At 42.4% G+C, this 22,866-nt stretch overlaps 1 protein-coding gene across 1 annotated transcript; it reads right to left on the bottom strand.

Annotated features, from left to right (window-relative positions):
* Positions 1-282: 282 nt before the first annotated feature.
* RRAGD (Ras related GTP binding D) lies at positions 283-20,827 on the bottom strand. Its single transcript, XM_086608199.1, has 7 exons — positions 20,683-20,827; positions 12,792-13,087; positions 12,187-12,386; positions 11,100-11,214; positions 5,255-5,397; positions 3,559-3,707; positions 283-1,609 (listed from the first exon to the last, which is right to left on the bottom strand). Exons 1-7 carry the CDS (start codon positions 20,825-20,827, stop codon positions 1,458-1,460), a joined length of 1,200 nt encoding a protein of 399 aa, XP_086464325.1. The 3' UTR covers positions 283-1,457.
* Between the last annotated feature and the right edge of the window lie 2,039 nt (positions 20,828-22,866).

Raw genomic sequence — 22,866 nt, 5'->3', positions numbered from 1 at the left:
CATTATGCCTTACCTTGGCTAAGAGAAAGCTTCCAAATTCCATCCTCCCCTCTGTCTCCAGAGCTATCTCAGCTAGGGACAGGTTAGTTATGACTGACTGAGGTACAGCTCCCCTTTCTGTTTCTGCTGTAAGGCAAGCTGCCTCCCATTCAGGTCAAGCTCTTCCCACTCCCAAGATCTGTTGACAACACCGCTGGACCATGCGTGCAATTGGTTGTGGCAGGACTGGGAAGAAAAAAAGAGTTGCTCTTCCAACTAGAAACTATAATTTTGTATCATTAATTAAACAAAACCAGTGAATACAGAACTCAGAAAGTAAGTTTTACTTCTTTTTAGGTTTGAGAGTGCTCTGCTGTCCTGGCTGATCCTGTGGCAAGTCTGCCCATGTTCAATATTAAAATAAAAAGTAGTGATGTACTGATTACTACAGCAGGTAGATGGTCCAGTTCTCATTTTAATGGTCTCTTCTTGATTTCAGTCACAGATGTACTCCTATTAGAGGGAATCAGAACTCAGTTCTCACGTCTTAAGGGCTTCCTATCAGTACATCAGAACATCAGGGTGGAAATACATACAGATTCTTCACTGTGTCAACCGCAGACGTGCAGGCTCTCAAAACGAACTTAGCAATGTAAATTCAACCTTCCAGATACAGCACCCTCCTCTGAAGCCTTACAAAAATACCAGTGCAACATAGAGCCATTTTACAAAACAATTATCTTTATAGAAAGGTATTTTAGTGGTATATGCTGAGGTAAATAATAAAAACAGACCCAAGAGAGGGCATGACCAGTGTTATGAATTTCATTTCTGGATGAAATTTGGCCAAAAACCTGTTTTATAAAAGCTAATATTTACCTACCAGTTATGATCCCTGGTAAGGTGCTTATTGCTCTAATACTTCAAAATTATTTTTCAGTTTACAAATTGAAAAATATACGAAATTAGATCTGTATGAATGTTAGGTATTAGCTGTCACAAATTTTAAAAGGCATTGTACCAAGTTTTCTTAATTGTTTACTAACCAATTTGATTGTAGCAGGTAAATAAACTACAGCATACATTTTGCCTGACACCATGCATCAAAATCACCATAAAAACTGAGTTTATCAAAGTCCAACTCCACAAGGAAAACATGAAAAAGTGCAAATTATGTACCCAGTATTTCTGTCACAGCTGTTTTTTCTTAATATGGCATGAAAAAGGTTTACAGCATATATTAAGAAAATTCTTACAAGTGTTCACCTCAATGCTTATATATACAACATTTTGCTCAAAGTGCTCACTATATGAAAAAAACTGATTGGATAAAAATATTTAAACAGTGCTTTCTGAACATTCAGGGAAAATTCATATAATACATCAGTCCCATTTGTTTTCCTCTTCACTCAGTGCAATGAGATGCAGAACATCAACTTCACGAAAACTCTGCTTGCCACATTGCCAGAAAACCTCAGTTACAGTGGCATTCTTGGTGTCCCATTGGGAGTGGGTCTTTTATTTTTTTGCATGTGGCTTTGATGTTTTCGAGATCTTACTACTTTCATTCTTACTTCAAATACTTCTTGTATGGCTTTTCGAAAACAATGGAAATTGTAGTCTATTAATCCTACAGAGACAGAAATATTTTCCATATTAATAAAGACATTTATACAGATTAGGTAATGAAAAAATGCTTATATTCTACATTTAGTGAAATACCGCACTCTCTCTATGGAGGGTGTAATCAGTTAATTTTCCAGGCATTTATTTCTGTGCTAAGCAAAAGCACCTTTGATAAATACAAACAAATCAGTGAGCATTATAGTTTCATATTTTGTCCAATATTAAATATACTTACTAGTCTTAAAAGAAAACAGAAAAAAGTTCATTGGCAGATAACAAAGCTTTAACTTAATAAAGAGCTTTGGAGAAGTGCTCAGTATACTGCAAGAAAAATTAAAATCTTTCATAAAATATGGTGTCATTTTATAAATTTGCTTTACAGAATAACTGTGATGAAAATAAGTAGCATCTAGTAATCAAAGAATTTTCATTTTTTGACAATGCATAAGCTTTGAAATGGATACTTGATAGAAATATTACCAAGTAACAGCCAGCTATATTTCATCTTATATTGTAATTGAAAAAAATAACACAATACACATGCTGTTAGATTACATACATACAGAATAGGCAAATAACATCACCATGTGAGTGGGCTGTATGCGATCCCACAGAAAAGCTGTAAAGCCATATTGGTAGTCAATCGCAAGACTTACTGGGTGCTATGATTGTGTAATACTGCAATACAATTTTAGAATTTTGGTACTGAGCTTATGACCTCATTCAAGGTTAACACCATAAGCTTTCTTAACTCAAATACTGCAGTGTTTTCAACTTCAATTTTCCTAACAGGAGATGATACATATTTCAAGTGGTTTAAATCCACCATGTTACACTTTTGGTTCTTTTTCCAGGAATTATTTTCCCTTTCCCCAGAGTTCAGACAAAACACTATGTGGAAGAAGCCACCAGGCACCAAAAGCTAATCTGCATTATAACATCAGAACTGTACTGTTAAAGAGCACTAAGTACCCCAAACTATGTAGACAAAACAACCTCACACAGTTGTGAACAAACCCTAGTGAGTGTTTATTCAATATGGTGTCTTTTCTGCAACAGTGTTCTTAAGAGGTTTGTCAAACTAACACTTTTTATGCTTATAGTAAAAAACCAGAAAGTGACCACATCCAACATTCATAGATAATAAAGGCAGTATGAGTATTAAAGAGAAATTGGACCAGTTGAAGTTCTATAAAATAAAAGCTAAATAGCCTGTCAAACAGCCCAGCAGACATGGCATGAGTCCTGAATTCACAAACATACCAACACTGACTGGTGAATTATATATTAGAAGATGGGGACACAAGCCCAGATGATGGCTCATTCTTCCACTGCTCAGCTCTGGTCTCAGGCCATTTCACCAAGGCCAGGAACTCAGTGAACATCGTGCCAGCAAGCAGAGCAATCATGAACTAAGTTTTCAGTACTGACCTTGACCAGGGTCAGAGAGATAACCAGGAAATTTTGTGCACTTTAACTGCAAAATATGAAAGCCATCTAGTTCTCAAATATGCAGCTTTTCAAAAGCCTCCTCTCAGAGATGAGAAAAACAAGAGTATATTTCTATCAGCCAGTTTCAATAAATTTCCCTTGGTTATGGCACGCAAGCTGTTCCAAATGCGTACGCTGGCACCAACAGGTACAAATCAACGTTAGCCAAGACAAACTGACACATTCTTCTGTTGCAGATGGAAGTTTTACTGCATTGGATGTAAACTTTCATATGCTTTCATATCAGAAAGTTGTCAAATACATTTATGATTTCATTTTATCTTAATGCCAGCACAAATACCTCATGCCTTTAAACATCTTATGTAAGCACTATCAAGCTGCACTCACCGTTAATATTTGTGACACAGCTAGAGACTGTTATCAGCTAATGCCAACCACAGTTATTCATTAACTTGCTAATAGAAGGGAAAAGTAATGCAATACTAGAAGAGTGAAAAATACCTTTTCTCTCAAAGCTTTCTTCTCTGACAAAACAAACAAGAGCAAGGAATTTTGTCACCTCTTTTAAATAGAGGACAGTTGTATTGTTCAGTTTTATGATTGCCATCGATTCTTTGTCATAAGGAGTTCCAGTGCCATCATCTTTAAGCCTAAAGGGTAATATTCAAACAAACAAACAAACAGACAAGAAAAGATAAGCCACTGCATGACCTAACAAAAGTAATCCCACATTGGTTCTTTTGCCAGATAATCTCAAACTTTATGAAATTTTCATTTAACCTTTCAGGAAGACTCTTCTTCAAATTACGCACTATGTAAACTAAGATGACAGAGATTAAATCTTTTATCCAATCACACACCAAATCTTAGATCTGGGGCTAGAAACCAGATCGTTTGATTGCCAAGTACCTGAACTGGAGCCTTATTTTTTCCTCTATTAGTTGCCAACAATTCACCACAAGGTTGCCTGATTTCTTTTAATCAATGCACTATATTATGACTTTATCTAAAGCATGTGAACCAGTGAGCCTGTGCTGACAATTTCAAATTTAGTAACCTTGCTTTAGCAGTGGCAGCTGACTGATAGTTTAAGCCATCATGAGACTTTCCCCATGAGATGCTGGCTTTTGCAACATCGTATCATGAAAAGAGATTTCTCCTTCACAGATGCTGTGTTATGATGACTACTCTAGTTTTGTACCTTGTAATTGTACCCTCATTCCTGAACGCGCACACAGATCTTGTTAAACGGGTGGTTATCACCAACCTCCCAAAACAATTAGTATCAATCATATGTTAAGGTGGCAAGTCCCACAGATGCTCCAGGAACAGAGGACAAGAAATGAATTGTAATATAATGTCTTTAGTCTATAGCTAAAAACATGGCAAGCAGACTTCTGGTGATATGCTAAGAGGTAAAAACAGGGGCAGAGTGACATTTGGTGAATAGAGAGCCTCACAAGTGGTGGTGTACAGATAATAATTAAATACATAGTCTCTTGAACTACACAGCACCATCATTCTCTGTACCAAAAAAAAAAAAAAAAAAAAGCCACAGGATCAGCTTCTTCTATTCTATACCTCTGTAAAACACAAGTTCTTGTACAGTTACTGAAGTCACTGACTCCAAAATCTGAAACATACAGTAGAACATAAAAACTTAAGAAATTTTAGAAAGGCAGTCAAGAATTTGTTGTTCTTCTGAAGTTCTAATGCTTACTGCACATCTGCACCAGGATTCTCCCTCGTACCTTCTCCAAAAGTGCCAGAAGTCTGTCAATGGGTAAGAAAGCAAGGCCACCAAAGAGCACCACACTCTTAAGCATGCTGCGATTTGACCTCCAAGTCTATGCAACTTAATGCACTAATTCTTAATGTGCCCCCTTCCTGTTGAATTCATCTCCAGTGAACAAAAAGATAATGTTTCCCTTTATTTTAGGTTGGTTACTTCCCACTCCTTCCTCCAAATAAAATTATTAGCATAGCAAGAGGAAGGTGTTCACAAAAGAAGCTGGGAAGGGAACATCGCTTGCTGCTGGCAGGGGATCTGTACCTCAGACACCTGCCATTTCCTCCTTCTCCCCTGTCCTGACAAATTACGCATTCTCATTACTGTTTTTACCCAAATCATTCTAATTTTGAGGCCATTCAGATTCTAGGTACGCAGTTTTATGAAAAACATTAACAATTTACTTACCCATATATACAAGAAATGTCAATCACAACATCTATCATATCACAGCAGAGCTCATAAGTTTGCATATCCACTGGAGTACTGTCCGTTGCAATATAGATCTTACTGACTACATCAAATAAAAATGCTTTTTCAATCCCAGAATTCTATTTAAGAAAAGAAGAAAAAAAAAAAAAACACACATGGAAGCTGTTTTCAAATTAATACCAAGCTTTTTTGTTCCCCTATTTGCCTGTTATACAAAAACCTAGGCTGAAGAAGTGGAAGTTAAACTACAATCGAGCTCATTTTGAAAGAACTGTACATGCAGCATTGTCGTATTTGTAGCAAACCGTGATGCTCACAGACCCTCCAACAGTTTCTGCCTCTGAGCAGACATAACGCCAACTTACACCTCCAAACTTCCCCTCTCTGGAAAACATCTGGAGAGATTACATTTATTCTCAGTGGAAAATGTGAGGGGAAAAAAAATCTCCCAAGATCAAGCTTTTGTGGTTTTGACTGTACCAATGGACAGAAAAAGAGAGCTGTAATTTAAAGTTATTTTAGTTGGACATGAAAGAAAGTAGAGACAAGAAAAAGAGAAAGTTAACGGACAAAGAAGGCAGTAGCGTTCAGGAACTAATTTCTCAAGGAAACTGAGAAATCGTCTCATCGGGGTCTGTAGCTGTTACTGTCTGGTTCCTTAGAACATCTTTTAGGTTCAAAGGAGAAAGACCAGTATTTTGATGGTGTTCTTTCAGTTTTCATGCAGCATTGGTGATTAAAACCATGTTTATAATGCTAAGGCTTGTTGATGTTACGACAGCTACATTCCTGTCATCCTGGCAAGCCGATTGAGACTCCCTCCATACTGGAGACGTATTGTATTTGCAGCTCTCAGAGGCTAGCCAGGAATGCTAGCTCATACTCTTTGTGTAGGTAAGGAAACTGCCCTAAGCCTCTGCTTCCTGGAAAAAGAAGAGGAAAAAAACCGTGTACTCTTTAAATGAAAACAGTAGCTTTGCTTGCTGATATCAAGGGATTGCACCTGGGCAGCTGTCCCAGCATGAACGCAAAGTGCAATTCCCTAGTATTGCTAAAGCTCAAGGTATAAAATATGCTTTAGAATCCACCTATACAGGAGAAGAAGCAACTTTCTCCAATCAAATAAATTTTTTTTAGGTCTGCTGCCATGGCAGTTTTGTAACTACCAAAAAACACACTGAAAACCCCTAACAACTCCAGCTTTCTACGTAGAAAAGAAGGAAAAGTTCTGTAACTAAGTCAACCATTTAACACATAGTTAAGAGACTAAAGCGATCCTCCTACTTCCCAAATTTCCTGAAATAGAAAAATTTCAACTCTAGGTATGCTATTGAACAATGGCCAGCAATATTTTGGGTATTTTCTTCTTAAAGAGGCTTAATTCTTTGACCATCACACACACAACTAAGGCTGGGAACATCCATCAATAATAACAGAGTATAAAGGTGAATTTCTTGCATTTCATTATGGAAGATACTGCATGAATGGCACATTTCAGTAATCCATTAATTAAGAAAATATTCAAGACAAAGTATACACTGTGGATACCTTCAGTACATGGGTGGAAGCACACAACGTATAAGGAGAGTCTCAGAGAACTCGGTTTGTTCAGCCTGAAGAAGAGAAGGCTCATTGCTATGTACAAATACCGAATGTAAAGGTGCACAGAAGATCGAGCCAAACTCTTCTCAGAGCTACAGCATTGAAGGACAAGAGGCAAAAGGCACAAGCTGGAGTTCTGACTTGATACAAGAAAAAAAAAAAAATTAGCATGAGAGTGGTGAAGCACTGGGAGCATGCTGACCTGAGAGGTTGTAGAGCTTCCAGCCTTGGAGATACACAAAGGTGGCCTGGACTCAGCCATGCTCTAACTGGCCTGACTCTGAGCAAGAGCTGACCTCGAAAGGTCCCTTTCAGCCTATGGATCTATGAGTCTACATTCTTTCAGCACTAAGAACAAAAATGTATGCATATTTATTTTGGTTATTCTGGCCACATGTGATAGTTCTGCAATTTTAATTTTTAAATACCAATTCTGACAGCACCTCACATACTTCAACAGATGTCAAATAAGATTCGCCTGTAAATATCATATAAGTATGCAGCTGTAATTCCTTGCCAGAATACATATTTGAAAATAGAAGTCATTTTAGACAAAAGAAGTTGGAACTTGAGCTCTGTAGTGTCATTCATAAGGAGTTGATTATAAATCTTCTATTTATATAAAGAGAGACATAGGGATAATTTCAGCTATACAGGTAAGGTGTACCTTAAATTATTAAGATGTCAGTGACAATATAGTAACATTTAACAATGAGAAGTAGTTTTTCTGTCTCAGAGCTCTGGCTGCTGCAGCCTGTCTGTACTTGCAGTGACAGTTTAAAAGATGTTTGCCATGCCAGCAGTTATGCCTGCTGGTAAGGGTAGACCTTAGTGTCTTAAACCATGCTTGCTTTCAGTTGAAACTAATACACCATGGTAGGATCTGCTGAGAAACTGGCACATATTTGCTTCTGCTGAACTTTGTACAGTGACAGAAACCTTGGTGAAAGGGTAGGGTGGACTACCAGAAGCAGTAACCACTAAATTGTGCCCACACAACTTCGCAGATTTCATTTGCCAGAAAAGCAAAAGCAAAGGATTTGCCAGAATGTTTGTGACAAAATTGCTCAATGAAAAAAATACCAGTACAAACAATAATTACAAGTCATTAAAAAAATCAAGAAACAGTGGATAAAAAATACTATTCAAAGGGACATTATATCATTAGTGAGGGAAAATGACAATAAGAAATCAACTGTTCCTGTTACTAGAACAGGAGTGTTCCTTATTAGAGAAACAAAGGCCAACAGCTGTCTTGTGCAACTGAACAAAATACTGCCATTGATGTCAATGACAGCAGGGTCAGAACAAGCAATAGTCGTCTCTGACACAACCCTACAGTCTGGAAAGAAGATGCAACATGTGCTAGAAGCTGTCTCAAGCACTCTGAATAGATGTAAGAGAATTCCATGGCTAATCTAAACCAAGAGAGTCATTGTGAAACATTTTCTGCAATGAATATATGAGATTTTATTTTGGGTAACTAAAAACAATGACAGTTGAATTTCAAACCATGTTTCACAACTATACTGAGTTTGATAAAGTAGAATGCAGTTTCTATTCTTTAAATGGAATGGGTTCAGTAAAGCTGGTAGCATTACTCCAATTCATAAATGGGCCTATCTTTTTAGTTCTTGAAAGTATGAAAAGTAAGACAGAATTTGGCCCTAGAAAGTAATTTTTAAAAGAACTTATAGGATATCACCAGGTACTTACAGTTAGGAATGAATTTCAGGCAGTTATTTAAACAGATCTTGTGGCAAACAGCAGATTTTGTGAATGAATTTTAAATACTACATTTGAATGTACAGATTATTAAATCTAAATAATTAAATGAAATGTACTTGATTTTATTTTTACCATGATCACTCATTATTTGTTTTTCAACAAATACTTTTTAACATCCCTCAAAACCACTCCAACAACCCTAAAATCAAAGTCCACGTTCCCATGTCACACACAACCTGATTGCTTGGCAAGGCCACGGTAATTAAAAACCAGACTTCCTTCTATATGAAGCCGATAAGAGTGTTAGCCAGGTAAGATTTATGTGGGTTTTGAATGCCAAACAAACTGTTATTTTATGCTTTACAAGCAGTTACATTAAAGAATGTAGAAGCAGTATTATCACACTGATAGTTCCTCAAACGTACGAGCTAACACACTATGGCACTATAAAGTTAGGCAAAAACCCGATGTGAACTTAAGAGTCTATTTTTGTAGTCATCAGCTTTTTGTGTTGGAAGTCTTCATGGCATAAATGAAAACACATCCTCATGAATATTGCTGCAAAACCCAAACTAGAACACCAACACACCCACAGTGTGATATCCAACACACTGGCTTCCTGAGGTAAGGCATGACCAAAATCCATGTCAAGATTTGTTGTCACTAAGCTGCTAAAGTAAAGAGGCACCCGCTAACTAATTCTATGCCGGATGTTTAGTCATTCCGAGTCTCCTGTCTGCAGATGGAAGTTACTCATGAAAACAGACAGCAAGCATGCTGAGGACATAGTGATGCAGCTACACCTTGCTATAGGTCATTAACGAACTGGATTTTGCTCTATTTGGAACTAAGAACCAGTTTGAGACTGTTTCCCCTACTGAACAGGGGAAACAGTGTACCTCCCTCACTTTTTTGGACTGCCGATTCATTTGAAAGTCGTCTTTTTCCTTACAAATTACATCTGATGTTCTAGATATTATTGAAGCTGCCTCCTGGGTGCTCCAGACACACAAGCAACTGCCATTAGTAATTCAGGAAGCAGCTCGTGCTCGATTCATCTGGTGGTTTGTCAGAAATTCTTTACCGACTCCAAACAGTGAGGAGACCAGACCCTATACAGAGATCTGACTCACAGTATGAGTGACAGGGGTGACTCTGGCACAAGGAGGACTATCATTCAGACAGCCTTCTCTTCTCTCTTCTCTAACTGTGTAGCATATTCAATACTCAATTGCTCCAGAACTGTTGTCATGACTCCTTGATTACCTTTCTGTTCTAAGTGGAGCTCAAGACCTGATGATAACTGGTACAAGCTCCAACCACTTTGGTAGAAACAGATCTTTGTAACAAACTATGCATTATGAAATAGTATCATTTGTTGCTTAATAGTAAGAGAATAAGTTTTGGAAAGATCTTCCTCTAATCTTATCTCTCTCTCTCAGCAACACATCCAACTTTTTTCTCTCTCTCCGTTTTCACACCCCTACACTGAGAAACTGTGAAGTCTAATTCTGTCTTACATGCTGTTGAATGATATTAAATAATTACATTACTTCAAAATCACAAAAAGGCACAACAAAATACCTTGCTTGAAAACTGAAGCTTGACAAATTAATGCTGGATGCAAGGTGCAAAATTAGAATACTGTGACAAAGGGTGCAGTTTCAGGAGCCGCTGTGACCTGACTTAATGACCACCAAAATGGAGAGTTCCCCCTTTTCACATCCTACTCACTGTGTTCCCCTTTGCTCATGGCCACACGTTCCCATCTTTTATCTTGTGTCAAAACAAGAGGATGTTGGAGTCCTCCATGACCTGCTTTTAACTAAATTGAACAGTGCATTAGTGTGTGTCATAGTGACTCCATGAGGGAACAAGTGAGTGTCAGAATCAGTACAAAGGAGAGGAAGGGACCACACATACAGGAACAGTGGAGCAAGCAATTACCTCCAGTGGTAACAGGCCACCAGATATACAAAGCTCTCTAATTGGCCTTGGGAGTAACTACAGAAGTTGTGAAAGGTGTGATGGACTCTACCTCTAAAAATTTCAAGACAACAGAAGATTGTCTTAAGCAGGTTAAACTTCGATACAAAGTAGAATTAATTCTAGGGAGCTCTTCCTAAGAGGTCAGACTAGATGATGATCCTTTAAGAATTTACCTACACAAATTTTACAGACTACTAAAACAAATGCATGCAGCACAGACCTTTGCAACATTCAGATCAATGTTATGAGCAGAGAAGTGATGGCTGCTAAGCCACTTTATGTGACTCAGGAAACACTGTGAGTATCTCGGCAGCTCAGCAATACTGTTTAATAGACAGGGAGGTGAGGCCAAGCTGCATCTGGGTGCACTTCAACTAAGTTCTGATAATTTCTCTGAGAGTTCACACTGCACGTAATCTCTCGGAAGGCAGCAAACAAAATATCTGAACATGCATGTTGGACATAGCCGGATCTACAGACAAAGTATATAACAAGTACTTACTGAAATAAAGATGTTAAGCGGGTTTTCCAGTGTTGGGAGCTGTGGAATCAGTTTCTGTACCACTTTGCTAAATGCTTCAAATATAGAATGATCATATATGCTTGTCAGATAAAAGCTGGAAAAAAACGTCACCACATTTTCCTTTTAGCCACATACTGTGAACATGATGTACCTTTCATAATACGAGTGAAATGAAATATTGTCAAACAGCAAGTGCCTACACTTATGCAATTACCCCTTGTGATCAAAAGTCACATGTTATGATTGAAGCACAGACTTCATTTCTATATGAAAAAAACCCCTCTAGACCCTGCAAACTAGACCTCAATGTAGAGCTTCATGATGCAGCTCCCACCTTGCTATTCTTATGAAAATATTTTTCAAATTGCAGGAAAGGAATATTACTGAGTTACATCTGTTGGGATTTACTTTTTGAAAGCTATGGACCCATTTATCAATGCAATGATGCAGTGAAGTTGCTAAGAGCTCTAAAGAGTTGGCATGTTCACAGAGCAGGTGTCTCTTTTTAATATATTTGTACTTGGCTTTAAGTGCTAAGACAGACGTGACAACTTGACGTCCTCTAGTTCCCAGTCTGCAGAAGTCCACTATTTTTCATTATTTGCTACAACAATCTGCTTTATCAGCAGATATAAGGCAAAGATACAGCACCTGTCTTCCCAAGTGGCTCCAAGCAGGCTGCAGCAGTGAGGACAAGTGACTGGGAGGGGACTGTGAGGCAGAGTGGCTTCAAAAAAGGGAAAAGTGATGTAGGTAGCATCAACACTCTACTGGTTGCTGCCACTGTCCAAGCAACTTATTTCAAGACAGCAGCTGCAGCAAGAACTGGTAGGACTCTGGCGTATTTGTCATCTGTTTTTAAGCACATCTCTCCATCTTTCCCTCCAAGACAACAATAAGAAATAAGATACTTTGTTTGGCTCGGGTCAAATGCAATGTCACTGATTATCCTTTTCCTTCATATATCAAAAGCTTGTTGCCTGCTACTTCAAGAGAACAGAAAACGGTAACTTGTCAAATAAGCTGTGCTCCTCTTTAGGATTCTCTACACAGCAGCTTTTCTCACCTGAGGTGAATCTTCTCCAATCCAGCATCTGCAAGGTCATCATTTGCCCTCTGGTGAATATCTCTTTGCGTTTCAATCTTGTGATCATCGGATAAACCATCCACTTTGTGGATAAAGATTTCGAAGTTGATATCTGGATTCACTTTATAGGCTCTGGTCACAGTAAGATGCAGCCGAGCTAATGCTTCCATATAATCATCCTAATGAAGAAAAAAAAAGCTACAAGTGTAGGAAAGTTCTTAAAAATATATATAAAATTTTATGATACTTACTTTTAGATAATGCTACAGTTCAATGACAGCTTAATTTTTTCTATTTCTTATAAGTAGAAGCCTGAGCCTACATCCAGCATGTGCACCAATCTCATGCTGTCAGCACTTAGGAGTCTGAGTAAGAACCTTGAGATGCTAAAGCAAATTAGTTAACTTTTGAACATACTGCAGAGAGAGATTAAAAATAACCAAGCAGCTCTTCAAGTTAAAATGACTTTCTTTTAATGTGTTTGTTTTAATTTATTTGCTTTGAAAAAAATCTGTGCTTCTCAACCCATTTGTCTACTGCTGAAGGAAGAAAAGAAAAAGGTAGTTTAAAACCCCTGTCTTTACCTGAGAATCAATAACAAATATCAATGCTCCAGTGCCTCTGAAGATCATCTCATAGTCAAACGTAGGGTCAAAGAAGTCAATTTGCCCAGGGAAATCCCATATCTGAAAGTTGACAAAGGAGCTGTTGGAAACATCCTCTCTGCAGATCTTGTTTGTGCTCTCCAAGAAGAGAGTCTCATTCGGCGACATTTTGTGAAAGACAACTTTCTGAATGGAAGACTTCCCGCTTCTTCTCAATCCCATGAGCAGGATTCTTGGCTTAACTTCAGTACTGAAGGGATCATTGAAATCCAAAACTGAATAAAACCACACAAGAAGAAAAGTGATATACTATGGCAGTATAATTCGTAATCGTCAGATTAACATGCATTTGACATTTATTTTCATGATATTTTTACTTGGATTTATGCAAATGTCACCAATTTTTAAGCTTAGGGAGCAGTGCTACAGGCATTTTAACTTGAATTATTTGCCCCTTCGGCTTACTATCAGAAAATCTATTTCACACCTGTAAGACAGAGACTGCAGAAGGTTCAATTGTTCAGTTTGTATGTGAAAAATGCATTATCACACAGAGACATCCTAAAATACCTAATTTTACTCTAATTAACACTATCCCATATACATTCTAACCCAACTTTAAAAGAATATAATCCAGTAACAAATACCCTTGTCAACTGATAGCTACATCACACTGCTGGATGAAGAGACTAAGTCTGTGTTAGTTACATCTGTGTATTCTTCCTAAGGCTACATGAGGGCTTCACTCCTCTAAAATACATAAACAAATAAAATCACACATCCCAGGAGCTATAGGAAGAGGACAACTCAGCAGACAAACAATTCCTCTATGTTGGGACTTACAACACAGTACTGAGCTCAAGAGGAGTCCTTTTCTAAGGTAGTTAGGTTTTCACCTGCTATTGAATAACTTGTTCTACAATCTGTAAAAGTTTGTTATCCAATAAATAAAATTACAGCATATCCCCTGCCTATTTGCAAAACAAAGGCCTCGGAACACAGTGATTTCATTGTGTTACCTACCCCAGTTTTAAACTGGTACCCCTAAAACAGAACATTTTCTAGTGCTGATGCAGCTGTGTAGTTACGGGAGTAAACTATACTGTTGTATCTGGAAGGACATGAACACATATATATATAGCTATCCACACCTGTAATCACATCAGCTTCAGTTTCAGGTGTCTCAAATCAAAACAGCTACAACAGTCTCAGTTGCTGCATTTATATAAATAAATATGTAAAGGGTGACTGTCATGAGGATGGAGCCAGGCTCTTCTCACTGACATCCAATGATAGGACAAGGGGAAATGGATATAAGCTGGAACATAGGAGGTTCCGCTTAAACATGAGGAAGAACTTCTTCCCAGTAAGGGTAACAGAACACTGGAACAGCCTGCCCAGAGAGGTTGTGGAGTCTCCTTCTATGAAGATGTTCAAAACCCGCCTGGACACCTTCTTGTGTGATCTGATCTAGGTGGTCCTGCTCAGGCAGGGGGATTGGACTAGATGATCCTTTGAGGTCCCTTCCAATCCCTAACATTCTGTGATTTCTGTGATTTAGTCGGGCTGTAACTTTGAAATGTCTGAGCTGAAAACTGTACTGTACCTAGATATAAAAAGCTTTCAAACACCTCTGTGATATCCTGTCTGCAGCCTCAAACACGAGCAACGCAAAAACCTGAGTTGTCAAGGCTCAATCTGCAGAGTAAGGCTCACAGCACACAGTGGTCGGGTTTAAAGCACTGATCAGACACCAAGCTAAACACACTAGCTGTTGGGGGGACCTTCTGCCACCCACTCCGGTACAGACTATCCAACATAATTCAGAGCACAACGTAATTGCATTTCGTTGTCTTTTTCTGCTGGGATACATTTTGAATTGCAGAAAGCCAGCACACGTTTGTTCATACGCATTCTTCCTGCATGTGCCCAGCATACTTTAAGTGATCAGCTTTACTGCAAAAGTATGAAAATCCAAAACAGGAAACCTCAGCAACAACAATTTGAACCTGTCAATTTATTACCCAGCCTTATGGGCTGAAACACACGGAAAGCTTGAAGGAATCCTTTGCCTTGGAGCATGTTTCGCACCCCGGAGTGGTGATCACATCTGTCCCCTTGTGTTCCTCAAGCCTCACCTACAACTTTCACAAAAGCAAGAGCAGGATGTGCCTGCCAGGAGGGAACAGAACCTTGTTCACCTCCGTCTGTGCCTCCTGAGCTTCAGTCCCAGAGAATTCGGGCTTCCCAACTGAAAGCCTGGCAGTATGAGTGTAAAACATCCCCTTGGCACCATCTACTGGCTCGCGAGCAGTTATGCCACTCAGGGTGACTGGCAGGAGTTGGAAACCCACTATCGGCGGGTTCTTAAGCATTTTAAATACATTTGAAAGGCCCTGACAGGTATTACCGCTCACTCACGTGCTCTCGTTAATCATCACGCACGAAACACTGCCAGGCTGGAGTGGTGCTCAGACGAGACCCCTTCGAGCAGACAAGTGACAGGTAACTCTGTAAGAACCTCAGCCTCCTAATGAACGTGGCAATGGCCAACTTCTGCTGATCCACGGACCACCAATTTAGGAAGTAATAAACTGCAGTCAACAGACTGTTCTACTCTTCTTTTAAATCTGAACAGTGAGGGTACCCTCCTGCGGCTGCAAGAAGCATCTGCCTACAATACTTCACACGTTTAGAAGAATAATAAACCTCTGCTCTAGGACAATGTATCAATATTTTATGTTTTGGAGGTACAGTCTTGGCAATAAAGCAAACCACAGGTTAGAGGATTTACCAGTGTTTCCTCCATCCCACTCTCTTCTCTACCGCACAAATTTTCCACAGCTGCCAAACGTAGAGTTGCAATTTCATTAATGTGCATATATCCATACATCGTGCAGTTTGCATTTTGGCCATCAGAAAGGAAAATAATTTATTCAAAGATTTACAAGAACTAGCCTGAATAAAATACTTTATAAAGTTATATAAAGAAGAGTCTTCTGGTTGAGCCTTTATTGCACGTTTCAAAAAATTAAAAACCCTCCCATTTGCTTTGTACACAACAGAACTTACGAACTCTAATTTGCTATGGATTTGTGCTTTGTGTCCCCTTCCTCTCCCCACCACAATAACACCAACTTCCCCCTGTACATCTTACGACACATCCTCCAAATAACAGATATGACATGCTGTGGCTGACCTGGAGCTAAACACATGCCGGTTTGCTAGATCGTACAAGTGCACACCAGTCTGGCAGCTGCAGCCACAAAGGACACGTAGATGTGCTCGTCTGTCCCTCTGAGGATGCTTTCATTTGGGTCTCTCATCTCTTCTGAATGCCAGTTTTCATCAAACTTCTGGGAACTTTGAGACACCTTTCATTCAAATTTGGTTGAAGGTAGACAGCAGTTTCCAAAGTTCTGACCCGTGATGAGACAACCAGAAGACAGGCTGCCTACGTAACTCCCTTTTCTTTAAGAACGGGCTAAAAATTCACATGTATCTAAAAAATATTTTAAATAACTTGGGGTTTTACATTGCTGTTGTATTAAAGTATTCCGGGCTGCCACATTTTTAGGGACTGTAATACTTAGAATCATAGAATGGTTAGGGTTGGAAGGGACCTCAAAGATTATCTAGTTCCAACCCCCCTGTCACAGGCAGGGACACCTTCCACTACACCAGGTTGCTTGAAGCCTCATCCAACTTGGCCTTGAGCACTTCCAGGGATGGGGCATCCACAACTCCTCTGGGCAACCTGTTCCAGTGTCTCACCACCCTCATTGTAAAAAATTTCTTCCTTATATCTAATCTAAATCTCCCCTCTTTCAGTTTAAAGTCATTGCCCCTTGTCCTATCATTACATGCCCTTGTAAAAAATCCCTCTCCAGCTTTCCTGTAGTGACCTCCTTTAGGTACTGGAAGGCTGCTGTAAGGTCTCCCTGGAGCCTTCTTTTCTCCAGGCTGAACAATCCCAACTCTCTCACTTACTAAAAATCTTACTAAAAGAAATTCCTTTATATTAAAGCCATACTAAAAAAAAAAAAAATGCAATAGCAAGTGCAAACAGAGTTACCGATGAGAAGAATGAACACCAGCTCTTCTGCTAGTAAGACTGTTATTTAGCTTTTGAAATCCTGCCAGTTCAAAGGCAGGGAAATGTAAATTAGTATCATCCAAACCTGACTAGATAGCAAGGCTGCTATAGCACTTTCCTCTCAGAGTTAAGAGATTACCTTATATGTAAAGGAATTGGACGATGCGCTGCCTGCCCACATTCCTTTGCAGAGTACATGACAACTCCTTCTTTAATTCGCCACAGAAATGCCAGTAGATGTATCACTGCAACTTCCCAGACTAGGGTACTGAGTGAGATCATAATATGCCTAAGAGAAACACTAAACTCTTCTCTATTCTGTAATGGGAAAGATAATTTTCCCTATTGGGCAATGCAATATATTTTCTGCTTCATTCACTTTTGCAAAGAGTAAATTTACAAAAAGTCGGTTTCTAATGTCATGCTGGTTAGAGGCCATATCCTTTGAAGTTTTCATAAATTAAACTTAAAGCCAAAAGCACTTTTCCCCACAGAGAAGCACTCAATTCCTTACAAAATTTCTGTAGTTGCAGTTGTGTCCTTGCTTACAGAGTGCAACCTGCATGGGTTGCAACACGCAGAAGAGGAGTTAATTGAGAACTGCACGTAGTAGTCCTGACCTGTCTCACCAGGACGCACAGTACACAACGAATACTCTAGTAGCTCTTTCACGCTATTAGAGACTTTCACTGATAGTTCAAAACAGGTTTTGAAGACCATCCTGAGTTCCACATCAATTGTGATTAACTGTCAAAGCAGGTGACTATCAGTGCTTCTCAGACGCCTGTGACTGGGATGCCACGTGGGAAAGTGTAGTTGTAGATCTCATCAGTTTTCAGACATCCAAATTAAGCAGTGCAGTTCTTCTGCCCAAGTGATGTCAAGCCAAAAGAAATTATTTTGCTCATGTTATCGTCTGTAAGACAACAAACCTCCGAGTCTAGTTTTTAACTACTACAGCTAATAATGATTCTTTTTTTTCCCCACTAATGCAATTATGTTATTTTTAAGTTTTAACCTTTTTTTTGGTGTAAAGCAGAATTAGCAGTCCCAAACTTTCCACTCATGTACCTTCGAGCCCACTGATCTCGTTGCATTTCCAGTACTACTGTGACCATCATATTTGCAGCACTTTGGAGTGCTGTCAAGACAATAGCCTTACAAAAGATATATAATGAACATCAACACTAACAGATGGCCTGAGCCTAGACAGTTTAAAGAGAAAGCTCATATGCAATCGAGAAAGCTGTTCAGCTACTGTGGGTTCATAAATGTCGTAGAAATGCCTGGTGGAAGGAAATTCTTGTGGCTAAAGACTCAGAACCAGAAGACCTTGTTCCACTCTGCCACAAGTGTGGCACTCAGCAATAATATGTCTTAAAGCTACTTCCTTGGAAGCTCTGCAGAGGGTTTCCTCACTTCTAAATACTTTTTAATTGCACATATCAAAAATACGACTAGGCTTTACGTCAACTAAGGGCTTTAAGGTCTCTGAATATGACTCCATGAGTAAAGTAAGAAGATCAGGAAGAGGAGAAGAGCTGTGGTTTCAGCATTCAGGCTGGAGACAAGAAACCAGTATAGGGTGAGAGATGACCAATACGAAGTTTTGAAATCTCCCATATGCCCACAAGCACAAATAATGTTTTCACTGTTAAGCCTGGCTTCTCTCTTCACTTTCAACAGCCATGCATTGAAGTAGTTCTCCTTATATTGTCCTTTCCACTCTTTCTTTGTGGAAAAGGGGAGACTGTGACACTGAAGTTTGGACTACTTACTGTACAGATCCAGGAAGACAGAGGACAAAAACTGGGAAAACGAAAGCCCCTTGCCCTGCAACCCTGTGTTAAGCACACAAAAGACAGACCCAAATCCCAACTCCCTCCATTACAGATGGTCTGTGCTTCTTTCTCCAGAATGAAACAGAAAGCTAGAGGATCTAGACTGTTAAAATGGCCCTTTGTTTTAATCCTGTGTAAGAAAGATCTCTGCATGGACTGTTTGCTCCTGCTATTCAAGATGTAAAGGTTTGTTCCTGTTAGGTACAATATTCTGGTGTTACTATTAAGAAACAATTTGAATTTTCAGCAGCCTAACAAGGTTCTTATTGAAAAATATCCAAATAAATTCCTCTGAGGACAGAACATGAATTAGTTCTCTACCGAAAAGGCTAAGTTAGTTTAGCACTAAAGAAATATGCTAACATACATTCTCTTTGCATCGAAATAAAGGCAAATCATAGAATCATAGAATCATAGAACGGTTAGGGCTGGAAGGGACCTTCAAAGGTCATCTAGTCCAACCCCCCTGCAAGGAACAGGGATATCTCCTACTAGATCAGGTTGCTCAGGGCCTTGTCCAACCTGGCCTTGAACGTCTCCAGGGATGGAGCATCCACCACCTCTCTGGGCAACCTGTTCCAGTGTTTCAAGTAAGACTTTAATTAGTCTAAGCTACAGCTCTTACGTCCTAGCATTCCCACAGGCTTTAACCATGAAGGTTTATACTCAAAGCGCTGACCTTTTCCCCCTCCCCAAAATTGCACTAGTCAATGTGATACCTGCTATGGCAGCCTGTAGGACCGGGCCTTTAAGGACAAAGGTTCTGCATGCTATAACTCAAAGTAGCCTTAAAACAGGTAGCCTTTTATTATGCTCTTAAAAGAAGCAATTCTTTTTCACCCTGAGATACTGAGAGTTCTCCGAGCTGCTTTGTGAAACACGTCTCAGAAGAATGAATTCAGGCTCTGAATGAACGCAACAGGCTCTGAGCTGGCATTGCCTGTTTTTACTGAATGAGACTGCTTTTCCTGGTAAGCCTGTCCTTCCTAGCATCACCATCCATAGTGACACGGATATGCAACAAGTAACACAGGTTCTCATATGCACAGACACAGGGACAACAGACGTTTAGCGGAGCCTGCCACTGTGGGGACTGACATTCACAGCTGCAAAGCAGCCCTGGACACAGAGCTGCGTGTTGCCGCTGCCTTTTATAGCCTGACACCCAAACCCCCCCGCCTCTTTGGCACGCTCGAGTCACATCATCAGGCTATGGCCACTAATGACTAATAACTCTCACCGCAGACATGGAAAATACTGAAAGGGGATTAGCCCCCCCATCACTTTGTCTGCACCCCTTTTGCCTCCTTCCCCTTCCCCGGCCCTTCCTGCTCTACCTGTCAGCCCTCGCCCTGCTCCCGCCTCGGAGCTCCCCGCTCACCCCACGGCAGCGCCCAACGAGCACCCCATCCTCGTCCCGTCCCGTCCCCTCCCACGGCCACCTCCGCAGCATCCCCCTCACCCTGGCCTCTCACCATCCAGCCCCGTCCCCAGCGAGGCCTGCCTTCCCTCCGGACGCCTCGTCTCCCCCACACCGCCAGCCCCGGCTCCCTGTGTGCCCTGCTCACCCTCGCCATGCCCCACATCCCCGGCGAGCCTTGCCTCCTCCCTGACCCCCATCCGCAGGCTGCCAGGCCCGACCCCCCGGCAGCCAAACCTCACCGCCTCCGGCGGTGGCCCCGTCCCTGCCTCACCTCGGCCGCTGCCCCGCCTCACCCCCATCTCCGCGCACACGGGGCCGCCCCTGCCCCGCACCTCGCCCTCTGCCCGCCTCACCCTACACCCGCACGGGTTGCCGGCCGCTGCCCCGCAGCCCCCTCCAAGGCCGGTGCCTGCCCCCCGGCTCTCCGGGAGCTGCCCCACGGCAGCCGCGACGCCGCTCCCCGCCGCCCCCGATGCCAATGCCGCCGCGGCTGCCGCCGGTGGCACTTACACGCCTCATCGCCGCCGCTCTCGGCGTCCCCGTCCGAGAAGGACTCGGCCCCGTCGGCGTAGCCCGCCAAGCCCACGATCTCCTCCTCCTCTTCCTCCTCCTCGTCCCCCTCCTCCTCCGGCAGCTTCCTCGGCACCTGGCTCATGCCGGCCGCGCTCCTGGCGGGGCTTCGAGGGCCCCTCTGCCTCCGGGCGGCCTCAGGACGCGCCTCGCCGCAGGCGCGGGGGGCCCAGGTGCCGCGCTGGCGCCGTGCCCCGCCGCCGCTCGCCGCCGCCGCCGCCGCTCCCCTCCCCCGCACGGCGCTCGGCGGAGCGCGCGGCGCAGCCTGCCGGCGGGGCGCGGAACGAACGGGCGGGGGAGGCGGCGTGACCCGCGTCACCTGACGCGGCCGGTCACGGGCCGGCGGGGCCTCCGCGCCCGCCGCTCGCCCAGGCCCGGCCCCACGCTCGGCCCCGCCGCTGGCGGGCACAGCCGGGCGCCGCGGTCCTCGCAGGCGGGTTCCGGGGCCTGCCGGGCGCCGGCGCCTCCCACCTCGGCCGCGCTGTCCCGTGGCGCCCGGTGCGGGGCCAGAGACACCCGTGGGACCGGCGCACACGGGAGACGCTGCCTCTGTCGTGCGGGGGGCCGGGGCGGGCGAGCGGAGTAGCGGCAGTGGCCGGGTGTGCCAGTCCACGGCACTAAAATTACCGCTGGCGTGTTTACTAGAGGTAGCCCTCCTGGGGGGCTTTGAAGTCGGTCAGATCCTGAATTCTGACCCCGCACGGAGCCCGAAAGCGGCCGCTCGGGCCCTCCGGCATCACACGCCCCGCCTCTGCCTTCAGCATGTGGGAGGCTGCGGGACGGGCAGGGCCTGTGTCTGCCCCGTGCTGCCCAGCTCATGGATCCATCCTGCTGGCTCAGGACTCGGACAGCGCTGTCGGCACTGCCCGTCGGCGCTGGCTAAAGCAAGCCGTCGTAGTGAAAGCTCCTTGGAAGAGGATGGGATTTTGAAGCCCCTGACAGACAGAGGTGCACTCAGCTGCGCGCCATTGCTTCCTCCAGACCCGCACCGTGAAGACAGACCTCAGCCAGGCCCCTTCTCAGGAGTTTCCAGGGCTCCTCTTGTTGTCTTGTACCAGTCTAAGCGCCGGAGCGTGTGTGTTAGCCCCTGGCTGCCATCCCATGCTGCTTGTTGTGGCGACTGGCAGCCAAGTTCCTGATTCTCCAGCAGCACATTTTCCCCTGTTTCTCTTTTACTACTTCTTCCTGTCCCAGTCTCCCTCCTTGTGTTCAGTGTCATGGTTGGACTTATGTTCGGAGCCTCACATGTTTCCTACAGCTGATCGTTTTCCCACCTCTACGCTGCATGACAGCCTTCTCGTCACCAGGCGTTCTGAAATGGAGGCCCACTTTTGTCAGGGGGAGGGGGGAAGAAATCTCCCTCTTAATGTTCCACAGCATGACAAATCTACCAGTACGTGATTTTATTGAAATGCCTTTCTTTATTCTCAACTTATCAACCTGCTTGGAAGTTTTACTTGAACATTAACAATGTACCAAAAGATTATGGGAAACATTTCAAAGTTAAATCCGTTACAAGGACTTAAGTTTGGAGCAGGAATTTTTACCAGTCTTATTTTCAGCATTGTGTCTTGGGACAGCCCTAGGAGGCATTAATCTGCTGAAAACTCCTGATGGAAAGAGAAAAAGTTTCCAGGTCTGTAATGAAGGACCATCAGCTGACCACATCTGCGCAGAAAGGGCTATTAGGTTTCAAGGCTGGCTATGGGAAGCGGGTGTTGCCCAGAAATCTGACTGTATGAGGCTTCTTTTATACAAAGAGCTATGAAACATCACCAGTGAGAGAGAATAATGTGGAGATATTAAAATGCTGAATGAGGGTGGAGAAGCTTGGGAATGACAGGACTGGTTACAGTGCAGCTCTTCCCACAACACTGATGTCAGCGACCTCCTGCTTGCCTACAGCTTCGGGTTCAAAGCCACGTAGACTCCAGTCCCATTGCCAGATAGGTTTTTAGAGTAGGGCTGAAACACATCTGCCAACCCCTTGGCAATATAATCTGCCCTGGACTCTACATAAGCTTCAGGGCTTGTTCCTTCTCTGTCCCTTTGCCACCAAGTTGTTCTCTGTCCCCTCTTCACCTGACCTCTTTCTTTCCTTCTTCTTTTGTCAGGTCATTTAAC

This window comes from Tauraco erythrolophus, chromosome 2, assembly GCF_009769465.1.
Source record: "Tauraco erythrolophus isolate bTauEry1 chromosome 2, bTauEry1.pri, whole genome shotgun sequence".
Classification (NCBI taxonomy): Eukaryota; Metazoa; Chordata; class Aves; order Musophagiformes; family Musophagidae; genus Tauraco; species Tauraco erythrolophus.
Note: the sequence above shows the minus strand (reverse complement) of the source record. Positions and strands in the feature narration are given on the sequence as shown.

What these genes read in the sequence shown, in the direction of transcription:
- RRAGD (XM_086608199.1), bottom strand. Translation starts at nt 20,827, where the DNA reads ATGAGCCAGGTGCCGAGGAAGCTGCCGGAGGAGGAGGGGGACGAGGAG. An exon ending in GAGCGGCGGCGATGAGGCGT is followed by an intron (nt 13,088 to 20,682) that starts GTAAGTGCCACC and finishes GGTTTTATTCAG; the next exon opens with TTTTGGATTTCAATGATCCC. An exon ending in AGAAAGCTTTGAGAGAAAAG is followed by an intron (nt 1,610 to 3,558) that starts GTATTTTTCACT and finishes CTGTCTCTGTAG; the next exon opens with GATTAATAGACTACAATTTC.